We start from the raw sequence: 16,614 nt of genomic DNA, 5'->3' as shown, positions 1-16,614 counted from the left end.
AAAACACTGTCTGCTTTTGTCGATTTAATGTACACTCTCCGTGCTCCAGGCCCAATCTGGAAATTGATGGCACAGATCAAATTAACTAGCATCATTGATGAGTTGCATGGCAGTTGTATTACAGCTGATAAAATTATTGATTTATGTTGGGTTAAGTAGCATGAAATGCATCTAGGTAGAATTATATTAAGATTTCTTTGAAAATTAGAAATTAGGGTATTTTCAGTCAAAGAAAAGTTCTTTCTGGGTGCAATCAGCGATTTTAAAGAAACACATAACTGTTTTTCAGCATCTCTTTATATTATACCCTTAACAGAAATAGCACACTTTGAAAATGAATGGATGCATATGAATTTGTTTATATTTGAACACATTTACAAGCAAATCTGTTGGTTATGCTGCTTGATATAAATGCAAAGATAAATTGAAATATTACTTATTTATAGTAGAAATAGCTTTGTCCTCTAACTAGAACAGTACAAGTCAGGAAATGTTTATTTTTTAACATAATAATCTTTATAATTATAATATAAGAATGTAATTTTAAAAAAGAGGGACATTGAAGTTTGTTGCACTGTAATGGTACTTAAAAATACAACATGTATAAATTCCAATAGTAAGCAGCCTATCTATTTATGTATTAATATTATTAAATATTCTATATAAATGCTTTTTTAACATAAAAAATATTCTATCAGTTGCTTTTCTTCAGGTTAAATTATTTTGCCAACAACTGGAAATTGAAGTATCTTAGAAGCATTAAAGCTCACATGTACAGTAATAAGAGAACTTTTGTCATGCTTGAAGTTATGGTAATAAATGGAAAATAATAACTCAGCCATAACTAATTAACTCTGACATAGTGTTAATATAATAATACAATAATATAGTTAAAGCAAACTGCAATAATTAGAAGAAAAGCATCAGTCGATCCATTATCTTTCCCTTTTTCTCCTCTCCACTGTCACATACACACCCACATTCACTCGTAGTTATCACTTCATCTAACACGCCTGCTTTGGATATCTTCAGGTTGTTTCCTTTTCTGTTAATAAGGACCCTACTGCTCACCACTTCTTATAAGAAATGGTGCCATCTAAAAAAGACTTGTGCAGAAATGCTGTTACACAGCATAAATCAGTGCAGTAAACAGCTAGCACATCAAGTCAGAAGATCAGTTTAATGAGTGAAGGTCCTGAAGCTGTACAGTCAGATATCCATCTTCAAAGAGGGCAGCAAATAGTGGATCAGCTGTTGTGCAATTTGATTTCTTGTTAGAATTTAAACAGGTCATTCATTTTAATGGCCATGTAATGTAGCACGTTTGGAAATGTCGGGAATTGATAAATCATATTATCGTCTATGTAAAGGTCACCTTAAAAACAAGATTACAAGGCAACAGGATATGAAGTGCTCTTTAGGGAGTACAAGGAGAAAATGTCTGTGGGGTTGGTAAGAAGATGGTGTTTATTCTGCAATAGTTATTGGTTAAGCTAGACATTGTAAGGTATACACGCCTTAGATATGAGAGCAAAAGCGATTGTCGGTTTATTTGTCATGATGCTTGTCTCTGTTGCTTCCTTCTTTATGTGACATTCAATGAAAAAATGATGGCATTTTATATTATTATGTAATCTACTTGCATAAATTTCAGTTTGCAAGTCAAGGCAACAGATGAATGCATAGGTGGGGCATCTCTTACCTAGCCTATAATACACAGCAAAGACAGAACATTTGGCACATTCAGTGGAAAAAAATTCAGTAGAGTCTGCCATTTCTGACCTGCACAATATTCACACTGAATATTGTGACCTCACAGTCACAAATTTATCAAATAAAGATTTGTCAAAGTCACACGTTTTACAAAAAATCTATGTTGATGGCATAGTTAGGGAGCCATTGCTTTGTGGATTTCTGGTAATCAATGATATAATAAAAGAAACAGTCAAATCTCAGTGTTGGATAGATACACTGGATATTTTGTTGATTTATGATGGAGGTAACTCCATGTCAATCAACTTGTGAACTAAGCATAGTCAGAGCCTCAATTGAAGGGTCTTTCATTAGGAAGCAAAATGTAGCTGCTGTATCAAAGTAGATGAGTAATGGAGAAAAGTCTAAGAGGCCTACGAGAATAAGAATATGAGGTAAATTATTCTCTAATATTTTTGAAGATGGTATCTCAGCAGAGGAGAGTAAATAACATGAGTGAGAAGCTTAATAGGAAGACTGATGAAACGTGAAATAAGGAACTGAAAAATACTGTATTAGTTAAGGCTGGTAAATGCTACCTTGCACATGGTGAAATGACTTGCAGTCTACTACTGTATAATAAATGAATGATTATTCATTTCAACATTTCAAAATTTAACATCAACTCTTCATTTTTTCACATAAGTTTTAGAAACGGCTGATTCCAGTTAGCCAGAGTCTGCTATGACAGCATCAAGCTGAATGGAGGAGCCAGCTCTGAAAGAAATACTAGGCTGTTATGGAACACACCAGGGGCCTCATGTATAAACGGTGTGTACGCACAGAAATGTTGCGTATGAACCTTTCCACGCTCAAATCGCGATGTATAAAACCTAAACTTGGCGTAAAGTCACGCACATTTCCACGGTAACTCATACCTTGGCGTACGCAATTTCTCCGCTCAGTTTTGCAGACTGGTGGCACCCAGCGTCAAAGCACTGCTACTGTTCCTGTGTGATCACCCTTTCTTTCTTAGACCCACATTCCTGACGCGGCTTTATAAATACACTGAAATTAACTGCATATTGTTTATTAGTGTAATGCATCTGATCGGAATTAACCTGTAGCAATATAATGGGCCAGGGAATAGCCATAGTATTCCAAATACCATAACTGCTTTAGCGTTGTTATGCTCACTGCATCTTGTTCTTCTTTTTGCTGCTCCCGTTAAGGGTTGCCACTGCGGATCATCTTTTTCCATATTACTCTCACTGCACCACTCGGAGTATTTATATCACTGTATCTGAGCAGATGATCAGAAAGAGAATTATCGGTATACAGTTTCAAGTACACACTACCTCAACCACGGCGAAAAGTGTCAAAGCCTTTCCTGTATGGACCTCGCATTTCAGAAACAGTTTCATCCCAAGAACTATAAATGCACTCAATCAGTCCATCAAGTGCTCCTTGTAGAACTGTTTGTACTTATAAGTACAATCACCTCACTGTAAACTTACACTACAGTTATAATATTGCACAACCTGCGCTACTTTATAAAGCGCGTATGATGACAATATCATTTTTAAGATGAAATGCAGCAAAATATGTTGCTTATAGTATACAGATAAAACTTTAACTTAATTTAAATAATCTGTATTGTTAATAATTAAACATGTGAAGACACGGTGCCGCAGCGTATAGCTAGTTCAAGGATAGCTCCTGCCTTGCACTGTATTCTTGCTGGTGCTGACGCGACACTGGAAGGATAGACGAATAGAATAATGAAACATGTACTACGAAGATATTTCAATGTTCCTTAAAAGTTTTGAAGAATCGGCGTTCTAAGCTTACAAATGGCTTAACGTCTATTACAGAGCTGATTGTGTGGCAATTGGAGAAAGAAAAGTATGGACAGGAATTGGAGGTTAGTACGTTTGAAAGAGACAGTACTTCTGTAATAAATTATTTCATCGAAGGTCGCACATGGTGCAGCAAGCCTCTTGCGTGAGATATGAACAAGCACTGCGCCACCATGTTCCCATGTTTAATAACATGCTTTCATTCTTATCATCATGAAAATTATATCACGTATACATCTCAGTATTTTAATTATTCAGAGAGCTGTAATATCTCGAATGTAATGCATTCTGTGTCCTGTCGGAGAAAGAGAAAGAACGGAAGCACGTAGTGATTCACAGACATAGAGCACATAGAAGATCAAACACAGAACAAAGCATTTAACATGCTTCTTGAGAAACTAGTAAAATAAACGATTTTAAGATGAAGTTTATGATGTTCTACTTTAATGGCAAAATAAACTACGTGATTAAAGTGGAAATTTCGAGATTAAAGTTGACATTTCGTGCTTTTTTCCCACTTTGTGCCTATGTTTTTTGTTTGTACCCTAATACGCTTTCATATGACACTCAGACGTTGGGCTACGACTTGCCTTTTCACGGCAACTTTGATATATGATTTCTTTTTTATTTCGGGCACTGTGCGACTTTGTGAATTTGATCTTTCGAGTTTTTCCGACACTCTGTCACTCGATCAACTTTCTTTTGTTGATTATACCACTGTTTAAACCAACAAATAGTACGTTTTTCCTTTGCCTCCACTTGGTATTCGCTGAAATTCTTATATTTTCCCCTGTGCTTTTCCCATTGTCTTTTCACAGAAGGCTATTTATATTGATTTGCATATTCAAAGAGGCGTAATTCTGGGAGGAGTTGGGACGGGACAGAAGGCGCGTGCACGTGCGTTACTTTTCACGCTGATCGGGATTTATGTAGTGGAAGAACGTGAAAGTATGCGTGCGCACAGATTCCTGCATCTGGATTTTTCTGTGCGTACGCACAATCCCGCTTTTGTGCTTATGCCATGTTATAGTGTGAGTTCTATGCACGGCGTTATACATGAGGCCCCTGGTGTTTAGTTTGTTCCCTAAAGTAAACCAAAATAAAGTGGATTTGATACATGGATGGCTAGAATCTGACATTTTTATTTTTATTCCTTTAGATTAATTTGCAAATGACTATTTTATGTCCTGTAAATCAAAACTGGAATAAGCAAATTTAGAAAATGGATGGATGAAACGATGACTATCTTTAGATATTTCAGGAGATTACTTTTTAAATGGGCAATATTTTGCATTGCCTACTATGTACAATCAGATAACTTAAATGATATACGGAAGTGGTTTTAGTTGGTAGTTTAAACTTGTATACCACAACACACTATATCTGACATTTCCTAAATGCCATTTTTGAAAGGGTGGAGAAAGTCATGTTCTCACCATCCAAATATAATGACTTTAGTACGGTGTGTTCCAGAGTTTCACTCTTACTATTAGTGAATGCACGGAGGAACTCGAGCGTGTTAATTTTGGACTGAGAAAGTAAATCAGATTGTACTTAACATTCAGTTTTGGCAATTATTATTTTATAGTTCGATTGCACTGACATTTTAATTGGTACATTGAAAATCGTTTTAACTTTGGAAGAATGTGTAATACAAAAGCCACTTTAATAATGGTCTGTTAAGCAGCCTATTTTGCTGTGAATGACAATTTGTTGGATATTAAATTAATTATTTTTTTCCTAAAGATCATTATCAAAAGTAAATGACATCTTTGTCTATTGCAGCTGCTTAGGAGTTTTTCTAATGAGATTATTGCTGAAATTATAGCATTTTAAATCTTGTCAGTTTTTTTCTTGATGCAGTTTTATCTTTTTTTAATTTAACACTTTCATAGAATTCTATGTCAGGCATTTTGTTTTGATGTCTGCTTGTAATCATTTACTTTCTGAAATTATGTCTGAAAAGACTGCACTGTTTACTGCCTTAAGATGTGAAATGTATATCTTGTACAGAGGCTCTGGCTCCATGGCCAGTAAAAAATGAGTTTAGAAAATGGATGAAAATTTCACTAATACTAATGTACTTACTCATCTACTCAGTTTAATGCTGGAACTGAAGAGAGCAGGAGCCCTTTGTGGCACCATAATGTTCAAGCTAGGAACCAAAAGGCTTCCATTACCTTGCAGTCCTTGCTCTTGCACATGCCCTCTCATTTATATAAGGCTCAATCAGCAATTATTGTAATCTTCCCATTTTTGGGATGTGGAAGAAAAAATGAGGAATTCAGAGGAAACACTCAGACATGAGAAAAAAAATTATAGTGAATGGGCCAATATTCATATGTACGTTGCATGTGCTATAAGGCTAACCAGTGGCTGTCACCCTTTCTGCTTTTTTTAGTTAATATAATAGATGCATGCAGTAGAAGAAAAATCCATCCACCCAAATTTTAAATCTAATTATTCCAATTTGGGGTTATGGTACTGTGAGTAATTTTGATGCTAAAGTTCGTTGCATTCAAACGTTTTGCAAAGATTTTAAGAAGTAGCTTTTCTCAAGCAGCAACAATTTTCTAAGGCTCTTACTATCTAAAAACTTAAATGTAGGTTTAAGATTAAGCTTTATATTAAGAATTGTTGATTAAACATTCTGTAATTGTACGTTTATCACTGGAATGACTGCAAGTGAATTCACAACTTTGGAACATCAATGACATGCTGCCTGTAACTTCAAAAAGAATGCTTTATTTTTATCAGCTGTACTATAGAGCACAACAAACAGTAGTGGAGCAGAACAGATTGAAAGGAAATGCAGTTCTTTTTTTTTTTTCTTTGATGCATATCCTTAATATTTCAAGAAGCATCTTTCTCCATTCCCATAGGCACTCTATAAGTGTGTCTTTGCCAGCAGTATTAATAAGAGACTACTCTCTCTTCTTTCTTCAGCCTGCTGAATGACTGCATTTGCCACATCCTAGAGGTGTAGCTCTCATTGAGAAGCCAAAAGGGAGTCGGATCTCTGTGGGAGTTCACTAAGACCTTTACGCGATGCAACTAAAAAGGAGAGGGTTAACCTCAGGCGGATCACCCTTGATTCTTTTCATGTGCCAGTTAATTGCAGCCTTAGATGTTCCTCTTGATCGTAAGTATTAAAAAAAATCATTAAAATGAAACTCTTTTTGTTGTTTCTTGTAAATTAGGTAATAAAATTAATATCCCAGGAGCAATTGCATTAATGTGATTTGTTTGTAAAAGAACAAAGGGGGCATACAGTTGTACATAGTTTAAATGATATTCACACCAAAGCATTCTTTACTCATTAAAAATTAAACTAATGAACAACGGTACTGTATGAATATTGCATTTTTCAAGGTGCTTTAATATTTACAAGCAAACTTAAAACTACAGTGTAGGCCTAACATAAAAACATGATTTAAGTGTTGAAAACCAATTTTTAGGCATCTGGTACTCTCTCACTGCTGTCTCAGTAGAATTTAATGAATGCACAGAGTTTCATTACGGTAATGAGTTGTTTTTGTATATACTGTATAATGTATGTTCGTAAAATAAAAATAAAGCACTCTGTATTTTACTTTTAGTATATTTTTTTCATTTATAAGCAGTCATCTAAGTACTATACTATGTAAATTTTAAGGCTTGGTGGTGCTGATTTTTAATATCCCATTTGCAAAATAAGAATCTGATTTGAAAAGCCCTGTGCAGTCAGATTTATGTGTTCTGTATTTATTGGATTTTCTTTGATCTGTTAGGACAGTTGCACCCCATGGCTAGTAAAATTCAGTGCACTCTAATTGACTGATACTTTTTAGTCAAAATCCTTTTTCCTTCCATGTAATGAGCAGCTCATGCTTCTAGTAAATGTGTACCGTATGTTTATAGGTTGCCATTTCCATCATTCTAACATCTGTTTTTCTTTAATCCTTGTCTACTTCTTTATTTGCTGAATCTTGGGGGAAAAAAAGCAAAAATTCTGGAAGGATGTAAGTTTCTGCTGTGAAGTTGTGAATGTAAAGGCTTGTGCACTTTCACTGCTCTGTCGTGAATTTTTAAAATACTGAGCTAAAAAAATATATCTCTAATTTGTGTTTTTTTTGCATGTTTCACATGGAGTGGGTTGCATTCACCATAATTTTGCCTGCAAAGATTTTCCTGTTGATATTTTCTTTTACTGTTTCAAACCATTTAAGAAGAAAACATCTTATGTGTATGACAGCAAGCCAAAGCTGCATTTTGATCCATTAAAGCAGAGGTTTTCAAACTATAGACCAATCCCCTCTCTGGGCAGCTGCAGTGGTCCTTGATTAAGTGATAAATGAAAAGACGTTCATTACATGCTGCTAGAAAATTGTAGCACATGCTACTCTTGCCTTCACTGTCTACCTGTCAGGAAAGTTGTAGGGTGAAAAATCCCAATGTGCCTAAGAGATTAAACTAAGGACTTCAAAGCCATTGCTATGAATATAAAGGACTTGTACATATATATAGATAGAGTCTTAACATCTTCATTTACTATCATAATTCCAAAAATTGTAAGATGATCCTGCATAATGCCTGATAAAACAAAGAACAATGATTAGAGTAGGAAAAGTTTGGGAACCACTGCCTTAAAGATTGATTATTATTTCTTCATTTTATTTAAATATTTTACCTCAATGCAAATTGCTTTGCATGATCTCATGTATATAAGCAATGAGCCAAACATTTTCTGTTCAGTGACTTTTGCCTGTATTGCTGAAATAATGTAGTGATCCCGAATGTTCTACCTTGATTGAGCTTTGCTTTCATTTTTACCATGCTGTCAGTTAGTCTGTAGCTATCAAGGCTAGAACTGTTCAAAGTGTTTCTCACTGCTGATATTTCTTTTCTACAGTGCAGCAACCACCTACCATCACTCATCAGTCCCCAAAGGACTACATAATAGACCCTAGAGAAAACATAGTAATTCAGTGCGAAGCAAAAGGGAAACCAACTCCCAGGTAAGAAACACAAGTGTACCATTACAGTCCAAAGACTTGATTGACATAAAATAGACAAAATGTTAAATAAACAAGTAAAACTGTGGATTTTTTTTAACAAAATGTGTCGGAATAAAAAACTGAAAATTAATATCGTGTTTTGATATCCTACGGATTCAGGAATGGGCATGAGTTGTTAGTCGATCACAGTGTAGCCTAACTTCTATCCCAACAGTCTTAGGTGTGAGGGAAGAGTCAATTATAAATGGGGTGCCAGTCCTTTACAAAACTCACTCACACACTAACCAAGTGTCACTACCATAGTGCTAACTTAGACTGGACAGTTAGACCAACATGTGTGCCTATGAAATGTGCTGAGAAAACAACAAATTTCAAAAATGATATCAGGTTAAATCAATGGTAAATGATTATTTCATCCTGATAAAAATATTTATAATTAGTTGTACACTATTACAGAACTTAACATTTGATAAGGTATTCACGACTGTAAAATATACGGTAGGGTAATATACAAAATGTTTGGTAGTATACAGATGCTGTAGATGGTGTGACACATACTACAAATACACATTGAGATGGTTCTGGAGTGTGGCTAGCAGGATCTCATTTCCCAGCACAAGAAAGTAAATCAGAAATTTTTAACATGTTTGTTAACAATTGGAAATTAAGCAATTATGTAAATTAGATCATTTAAACAGCCTGAATCAATGCCTATTTTCATTCTATTTAATCACTTGAATACAAACTGGCAGTGAATGAAACAGTGCTGCTAAAACCAAAAGAAACTGTGAGCTTCTAAGACACCTTATATATAGTAATATATTTGAAAAATGAAGATTTTTTCAAACAGACTATGCAGGCAAATATTATTCGCTGATTCAGACTCTAAATCAATGGCATTCCTATATGCACGGCTGCATAAGGCATTTGCTAGATGTTTATTTTCAGGCTGGAAACAAAATAATAATAATACATTTTATCATGACCTCCCTTTTTTCCCCTTCTCATGAAAAGTTATACTTAGTTTAAGTTTGCACATTGCCTGTACTTTACCCCTTGTAAATATTATGCTATGCATTTGGCTGCTGATGCCATTTGTCACTTGTGTCCTTTAAATGTTCCTGGCACTTTTCTCCATATGTTTTGGGTTTTAGGATTGTCCTACAGTCTCTGCTTTCTGGACTGATGTTTCTAATTGCCTGCCTAATGTTTCCCCTGTTTATATTCTCCTATTGCCTCATGAATTTCATCTGCTGAACTGCTGTTCTTTGACCCTGACTTTTATCCAGCAGTGGTTACTCTGTCCCAGTATTATCTCTAAAAAAATAATCTTAGTCTCTTGCTGGGAATGTCCTGCCTCTGTCTCACTGTATACTTCTGAAAATCCTCTTTCTTTACTCTAATCATACTTGAACTTTACATGGTTACGATCAACAGATCAACTGGCTCCAGTATATAGAAGTGGCATGTTGCTGTGGCTGGGGATCCATGTCGTGCTATTAATCTGAATACATACATTCTCGCCTATTCTTCTTTCTCCTCTTGTGCTGCATTTGTATGTTAGGTATCTCTCACCAGCCTACACAAGCATAATTTTTGAAGGCAGTGGTGTTGGTTGGGCCGTGCTGGGGTCAGGGTGTGTGTGTTGGAGTTGTCATTGCCTGATTGTCAATACTATTTTCTCTATGATTGTTAATTTTTGTTATTTTATTGATCTGAAAATGACAAAAAAAGTGAGTTGGAAAGGAATTAATTGCCAGCCATAGTCAGAATCTAATGTTGTAAATGATAAATCTATCAATTTTTAACTATGCTGCTCATCCTCTTTCTGACCCACTAGAATCGAGTGCATTCAGCCAACAAATTATTCAGAAGTGTGTCAAGAAATGTTTCTGCTTTATACCAACAGCGGTACGCATTTGTAATGCCTAGCTGTGGCAGTGACTGCTCTTTTTGTCTTTTGCCAAATCAGAAGTCTTTCTTTCTTTTTAATCAATCTGGTTTATATTTGTTGTTTATTTAATATTTACATTATTTATTTATGTATTTATTTTCTGTGGAAAAAAAAATTTCCTCTGGGAACAAATAAAGTTCTATCTATCTATCTATCTATCTATCTATCTATCTATCTATCTATCTATCTAAATGAGCATTGATACTCTACTTACTACAGTATTTCTTTTTCTTTCTTTCTTTCTTTCTTTCTTTCTTTCTTTCTTTCTTTCTTTCTTTCTTTTTCTTTCTTTCTTTCTTTCTTTCTTTCTTTCTTTCTTTCTTTCTTTCTTTCTTTCTTTCTTTCTTTCTTATCAGCCCTGATGTACTGTATATAATATGTTATACTGCAAATATTATTTATAGGGCCTGTAATTTGTTAACAGTTACAAATAATGCTTGTTAAACATTCTTACATTGTTAAATGTACACATGCATATGTGCATGAAATTAAACATAGACATATTTAGAGAGATTTTTATATTTTTAATGTAGTGTCCTTTTGAGTTATGCACCTGTAGCACAGCACTCCTTTGTTCTGGGGTATGTCTCTGTGTGTGGAAAAAGGTGTCCAGTTTGGAGATTTTATTATTCTTGTGCCTTAATGTAATTTCTGGCAAGGTACAGAGACATTATTGGTCAATTTTAGTCCATCACAATGTGCACTGTAGAAACTGTAGTGAAACGAGTTAAGTGATTTTGTCAAAGAAGCCAAAGAAGTAGGCATGTGCACATGAAAATGTTTTAGGTAATAACCCTGTACTTTGGGCAGAGAAGCTGTGTATTTTAGCTTTCTGAGCAACTTTTCTTTTATGCCTAAAGTAAAATACTGCATTATTACTGTGATTATCCTGTAGTATTTTTGATAATTTAATAATTATTAAACTCCATATAGGCAGTGACCAGGACAGGATTACAACCCCATCTCCTGTAACACTAGTCACTGTATCTTTGTGCCTTCTTTGCAATTATACAGTTAACATTATTATTTCACTAGAATAATATGTATAAGAATTCTATATGTCTCTTACTGGCTGATTTTCTATGCATTGTGACTGGCTACCTAAAGTGGAACAGGCATAAAGTGAGCAGAATGCAATGAAATGTTCAAGCAGGGGCTTTACCCGAAAAGACGCCAGGTGGTTGTCATTTAAGATAATATATAACATGTAAATACAGAATATGTCTCTTTGTGGAATTCAGTGACCAACAGAATAACATTTTGGTTTGGTTTCCATGAGCTATGAACTCTGGGATTTGATTGTAAATGCTAGATTACAGTAGTTTTTATACTGAGTAACAGGAAGATATTTCAAGTGTATTTCCCATCCATCCATCCATCCATTTTCCAACCCGCTGAATCCGAACACAGGGTCACGGGGGTTTGCTGGAGCCAATCCCAGCCAACACAGGGCACAAGGCAGGGAACCAATCCTGGGCAGGGTGCCAACCCACTGCAGGACACACATTATCTAAATGGTGGATGATCATTTTATTTAGATTAAAGGCTATCAAGCCCATCTTCTGAGTGTGAAAGACAATACCAATATCTTTATATAAAGTAAGACACATTTTCTGACTAGCCTATAATGTTAACCAAATCAAAAAAACTGAAATGTCTATCCATTATTATTTTTGTAATATAAGAGTATTTGTTTTATTCCATCTGTATTGGAGGATCTCAGGTACAGTTGTGCTTGAAAGTTTGTGAACCCTTTAGAATTGTCTATATTTCTGCATAAATATGACCTAAAACATCATCAGATTTTCACTCAAGTCCTAAACGTAGATAAAGAGAAACCAATTAAACAAATGAGACAAAAATATTATACTTGGTCATTTATTTATTAAGGAAAATGATCGAAAATTACATATTTGTGAGTGGTAAAAGTATGTGAACCTTTGCTTTCAGTATCTGGTGTGACCCCCCCTTTGCAGCTTTGACTTGGTCATTCCAAAACATTAACTTTATTCTTCTTTAACCATTTTTTGGTAGAATGACTTGTGTTCTTAGGGTCGTTGTCTTGCTGCATGACCCACCTTCTCTTGAGATTCAGTTCATGGACAGATGTCCTGACATTTTCCTTTAGAATTCTCTGATATAATTCAGAATTCATTGTTCCATCAATGAAGGCAAGTTGTCCTGGCACAGATGCAGCAAAACAGGCCCAAACCATGATACTACCACCACCATGTTTCACAGATGGGATAAGGTTCTTATGCTGGAATGCAGTGTTTTCCTTTCTCCAAACATAACGCTATTCATTTAAACCAAAAAGTTCTATTTTGGTCTCATCCGTCCACAAAACATTCTTCCAATAGCCTTCTGGTTTGTCCACGTGATCTTTAGCAAACTGCAGACGAGCATCAATGTCTTATTTGGAGAGCAGTGGCTTTCTCCTTGCAACCCTGCCATGCACACCATTGTTGTTCAGTGTTCTTCTGATGCTGGACTCATGAACGTGAACATTAGCCAATGTGAGAGAGGCCTTCAGTTACTTAGAAGTTACCCTGGGGTCCTTTGTGACCTCGCCGACTATTACACGCCTTGCTCTTGGAGTGATCTTTGTTGGTCAACCACTCCTAGGGAGGATAACAATAGCCTTGAATTTCCTCCATTTGTACACGATCTGTCTGACTGTGGATTGGTGGAGTCCAAACTCTTTAGAGATGGTTTTGTAACCTTTTCCAGCCTGATGAGCATCAACAACTCTTTTTCTGAGGTCCTCAGAAATCTTCTTTGTTCGTGTTATGATACACTTCCACAAACGTGTTGTGAAGAGCAGACTTTGATAGATCCCTGTTCTTTAAATAACACAGGGTGCCCACTCACACCTGATTGGCATCCCATTGATTGAAAACACCTGACTCGAATTTCACCTTCAAACTAACTGCTAATCCTAGAGGTTCACATACTTTTGAAACTCACAAATATGTAATATTCGATCATTTTCCTCAATAAATAAATAACCAAGTATAATATTTTTGTCTCATTTGTTTAACTGGTTTCTCTTTATTTACTTTTAGGACTTGAGTGAAAATCTGATGATGTTTTAGGTCATATTTATGCAGAAATATAGAAAATTCTAAAGGGTTCACAAACTTTCAAGCACAACTGTATCTTTACTAGGTCATGGATTAGAATCACAATATTGTTGTGCTTTGATTTGGGAAACTAATGAAACTAATGAACATAAAGAAAACAGAATTTATAAAAGTATTTTTCTTTTATGTAAAATTTGTTCTTATTTTATTATAAATATGCATAGAATTATATACTTTAAAAAATTGATTCTTCTGTTTATTAATACTTTATAATTTCAATTATTTAGTATATAATATATTGTTTAGGTTTCTACTTACTTTTATTTTGTGGTATTGCTTTTGGTAAGCAGATCAGTTTATATCTTTTTGTGATTTCTATGGTAGTTTTTGTTCTATTGTGTAAGATCAGGCCCTATCATTCTCTTTTTTGCTAATCCCTTTCTATCACTGCACATCTCATAGATATGCAAGTTAGGTTAATTGATGGCTGAATGCTTATAATGACCAACTGACATCCTATATTGGTATGGTTGTTCTCCAGATTCCTCTAGGATAGGCTCTGGCTCCTTTTGAGACTTTATTGAAAGAAATGTGTCCTGAAATCAATGAATGTACGAATAACACAAAATATAAAATCTAATGAATTAAAGTGTGTTGTGTCTGCCAGAAAACACCTTTTGACTATGAATATTGAGACAAAACTTGTCTTATCAGATAAAACAGAAAGAAGAGTAGAGAATGCACTCTGTAGAGCTTACTGAGTGTTCATCAGGAATGACATATTCAAGCTTCTGTAGATAGCCATCATTAGAGGAATTCAGCTGTCACTCAGGATTATTGAGGGTAAAAAGCATTCACAGATATTTGTGGACCTTTCAAAGCCTTTCAAAGCCTTATATTCAAGTAGCAGGGTCTTGAAAATTTTGTTTTTTAATCCAATGCACTTGTGCTAGTTGAGAGATAAAGTGGTCATGATATTTGGAGTTTATCAGAACTCTGGTTTAAGTAATTTAAAGCAGTAAACCTATAAACCTTTAAAAAGTAAAAAAAAAAAAATGTTGAGAGAGAAGATGACATTCTGGACATGCTGTGGAAAGGGAAGAAACAATTTTTTGCAAAAAAAAAAAAAAAAACAGGGAAATGAGAAAAGTTACTACCATAACTGGTTCTAATCTCACATAGTGAATGTGGAAAGTCGTAATTGCAAGATAACAAAGAAGATCCAAACTGTGTGTAAAAATGTGTGTATTTTTCATCCTTCTTTATCAGTTCAGGCTCCTTCCCACCAGAAAAGTTATGTTCATTGTGCCAAGATAAGAAGTGGGTGCCAGCATCTCTGTTCTTTGTGATTTAATATTGTGGAGGTCATTAACAATATGTTGAACTTATTAGTTGTGAATACCCTATCAGGAGCACATATCTTCAGACAGCATATCTCTAAGGAACACTGAAGCACTCAACCCCTGACCACCCTGCCCCCACAACACTATGTCAAGATTAAAGTGTTAGGCAGAAGTAATGGAAGATACCTTTCGATTTAGATTTATATACAGTATATATTTCATTTGAAGATCCTGAGCTGCAGTTGCATTAACAAGCTCCTGTAAATAACAGTGGTGCAGAAATGCTTCCCAAAATATGTAAGTGGGAGATCATTGCATATTCATGCTGGGCCCCATCAGATACCAAAAATACACCCTTTGCTGCTCAGAATTTATTGTCAAATTAAGAATGGAAGTTGAAGCTTTAAGAAGAAGTACATCAAATTTTAGAGGATATTTTTTTTTCTAATACAGGATTTTTTCTGAATTTAGCGTGATATCTAGTAGTGAAAACGGTGTGCTCACATACTCTCACTGATAATCTAAATTATTTCTAATCAGTGACAAGGGAAAACCAGTGCAATGACCTTATGCTGGAGGCTGTGACAAGGCAAAAGGTGTTTTTTTTTGTTTGTTTTGTCTTTTTTTTTGTGACATTTTATTCACTCAAACTGAATGTTATTGGAGCAAATCTTTATGTTTAGAAAATTTCCCAGAATGAAATGTTGCACATGCATGGAATGCACAAACACAATATTTTCCTACATGTCTTTAACCTTCTTATACTCTGAAATGTATCAATATTTTATCATTAAGATGTACTGTATGAAATCAATTTAATATTTATGTAATGAGCAGTATGTTCGTTTACATAAATATATAAAGTTAAAATTTCATTCTATTTTTGCACAAATATGTATTTCACATGCAACTTACGTTTGGCTCGCAGGTGTTTCAGTTGTCTTGTCTTTGGATTTTCACATGTTTTTCACAGACAAGTTGTAAGTCATAGCTGTTTTAAACATTTGCCATTCCATTTGCTGTTTATTGCTGTAGGTAAAATTATTGGCAGAACCTAACAAATAATAAAGAAAAAGGCATTAATGTTTTATTCATCATCCATTACTCAGATTCCAGTTTAAGATGGGTTAATGATGCTGCATTTACAATATTACTCCTCCCTACCTACTGACTTTAGTTTGCTATAATTGAGAAGAATTCAGTTTAGTTGTTCCAATTTTATTTTTAAAGTCTATATATTTTAACTACATCTTCTTACAAGAAATATCCACAGTATAATAAGGATATTATTAAAAACCATATATTTACTCAATTACTTTCAAATGTGGCAAATCCTATTCAGTATCCCAACAGCATTAGAAAGTGAAGTAGGGAAGACCCCCAGATATGATGCCACTCATGCCTCTGGAGTAAGAACTGGCATAAAGCAGTGATAACAATAAAGATAAGAGGGATGAAAAATAAATATCTTTTCATCCTTACATTTTTGAGAGTTTCTGTCCCTTTATTATTGATACTTGACTATGTGCTGATATTTCTCTCTTTCCAGTGTTAGAATTTCACTCATTTATTTCTGTGTTATTTTCATTATTTTTTTACTTTGTTTGTATTCCAAATTGTTTGGTCACAAATGTCCCTATTGTTTTTATGACTCTTTTGATTACTGTTGATATATTCCTGACAATG

At 34.7% G+C, this 16,614-nt stretch overlaps 1 protein-coding gene across 17 annotated transcripts in view; it reads left to right on the top strand.

The window, feature by feature from the left end:
- Positions 1–16,614, top strand: part of nrcama (neuronal cell adhesion molecule a) — a 221,522-nt gene that overhangs the window by 147,422 nt on the left and 57,486 nt on the right. For 11 of the 17 annotated variants that reach the window (XM_051935690.1, XM_028811021.2, XM_051935681.1 and 8 more), the window contains 3 exons: positions 6,498–6,693; positions 7,535–7,552; positions 8,443–8,548. In XM_051935690.1, the coding sequence (XP_051791650.1) occupies positions 6,600–6,693; positions 7,535–7,552; positions 8,443–8,548 (218 nt within the window). In that variant the 5' untranslated portion in view covers positions 6,498–6,599. The remainder of the gene's footprint in view (positions 1–6,497; positions 6,694–7,534; positions 7,553–8,442; positions 8,549–16,614) is intronic. The other 6 variants (XM_051935694.1, XM_051935704.1, XM_051935689.1 and 3 more) reach the window with 1 other exon arrangement.

Source organism: Erpetoichthys calabaricus, chromosome 1, assembly GCF_900747795.2.
Source record: "Erpetoichthys calabaricus chromosome 1, fErpCal1.3, whole genome shotgun sequence".
NCBI lineage: Eukaryota > Metazoa > Chordata > Cladistia > Polypteriformes > Polypteridae > Erpetoichthys > Erpetoichthys calabaricus.
Note: the sequence above shows the minus strand (reverse complement) of the source record. Positions and strands in the feature narration are given on the sequence as shown.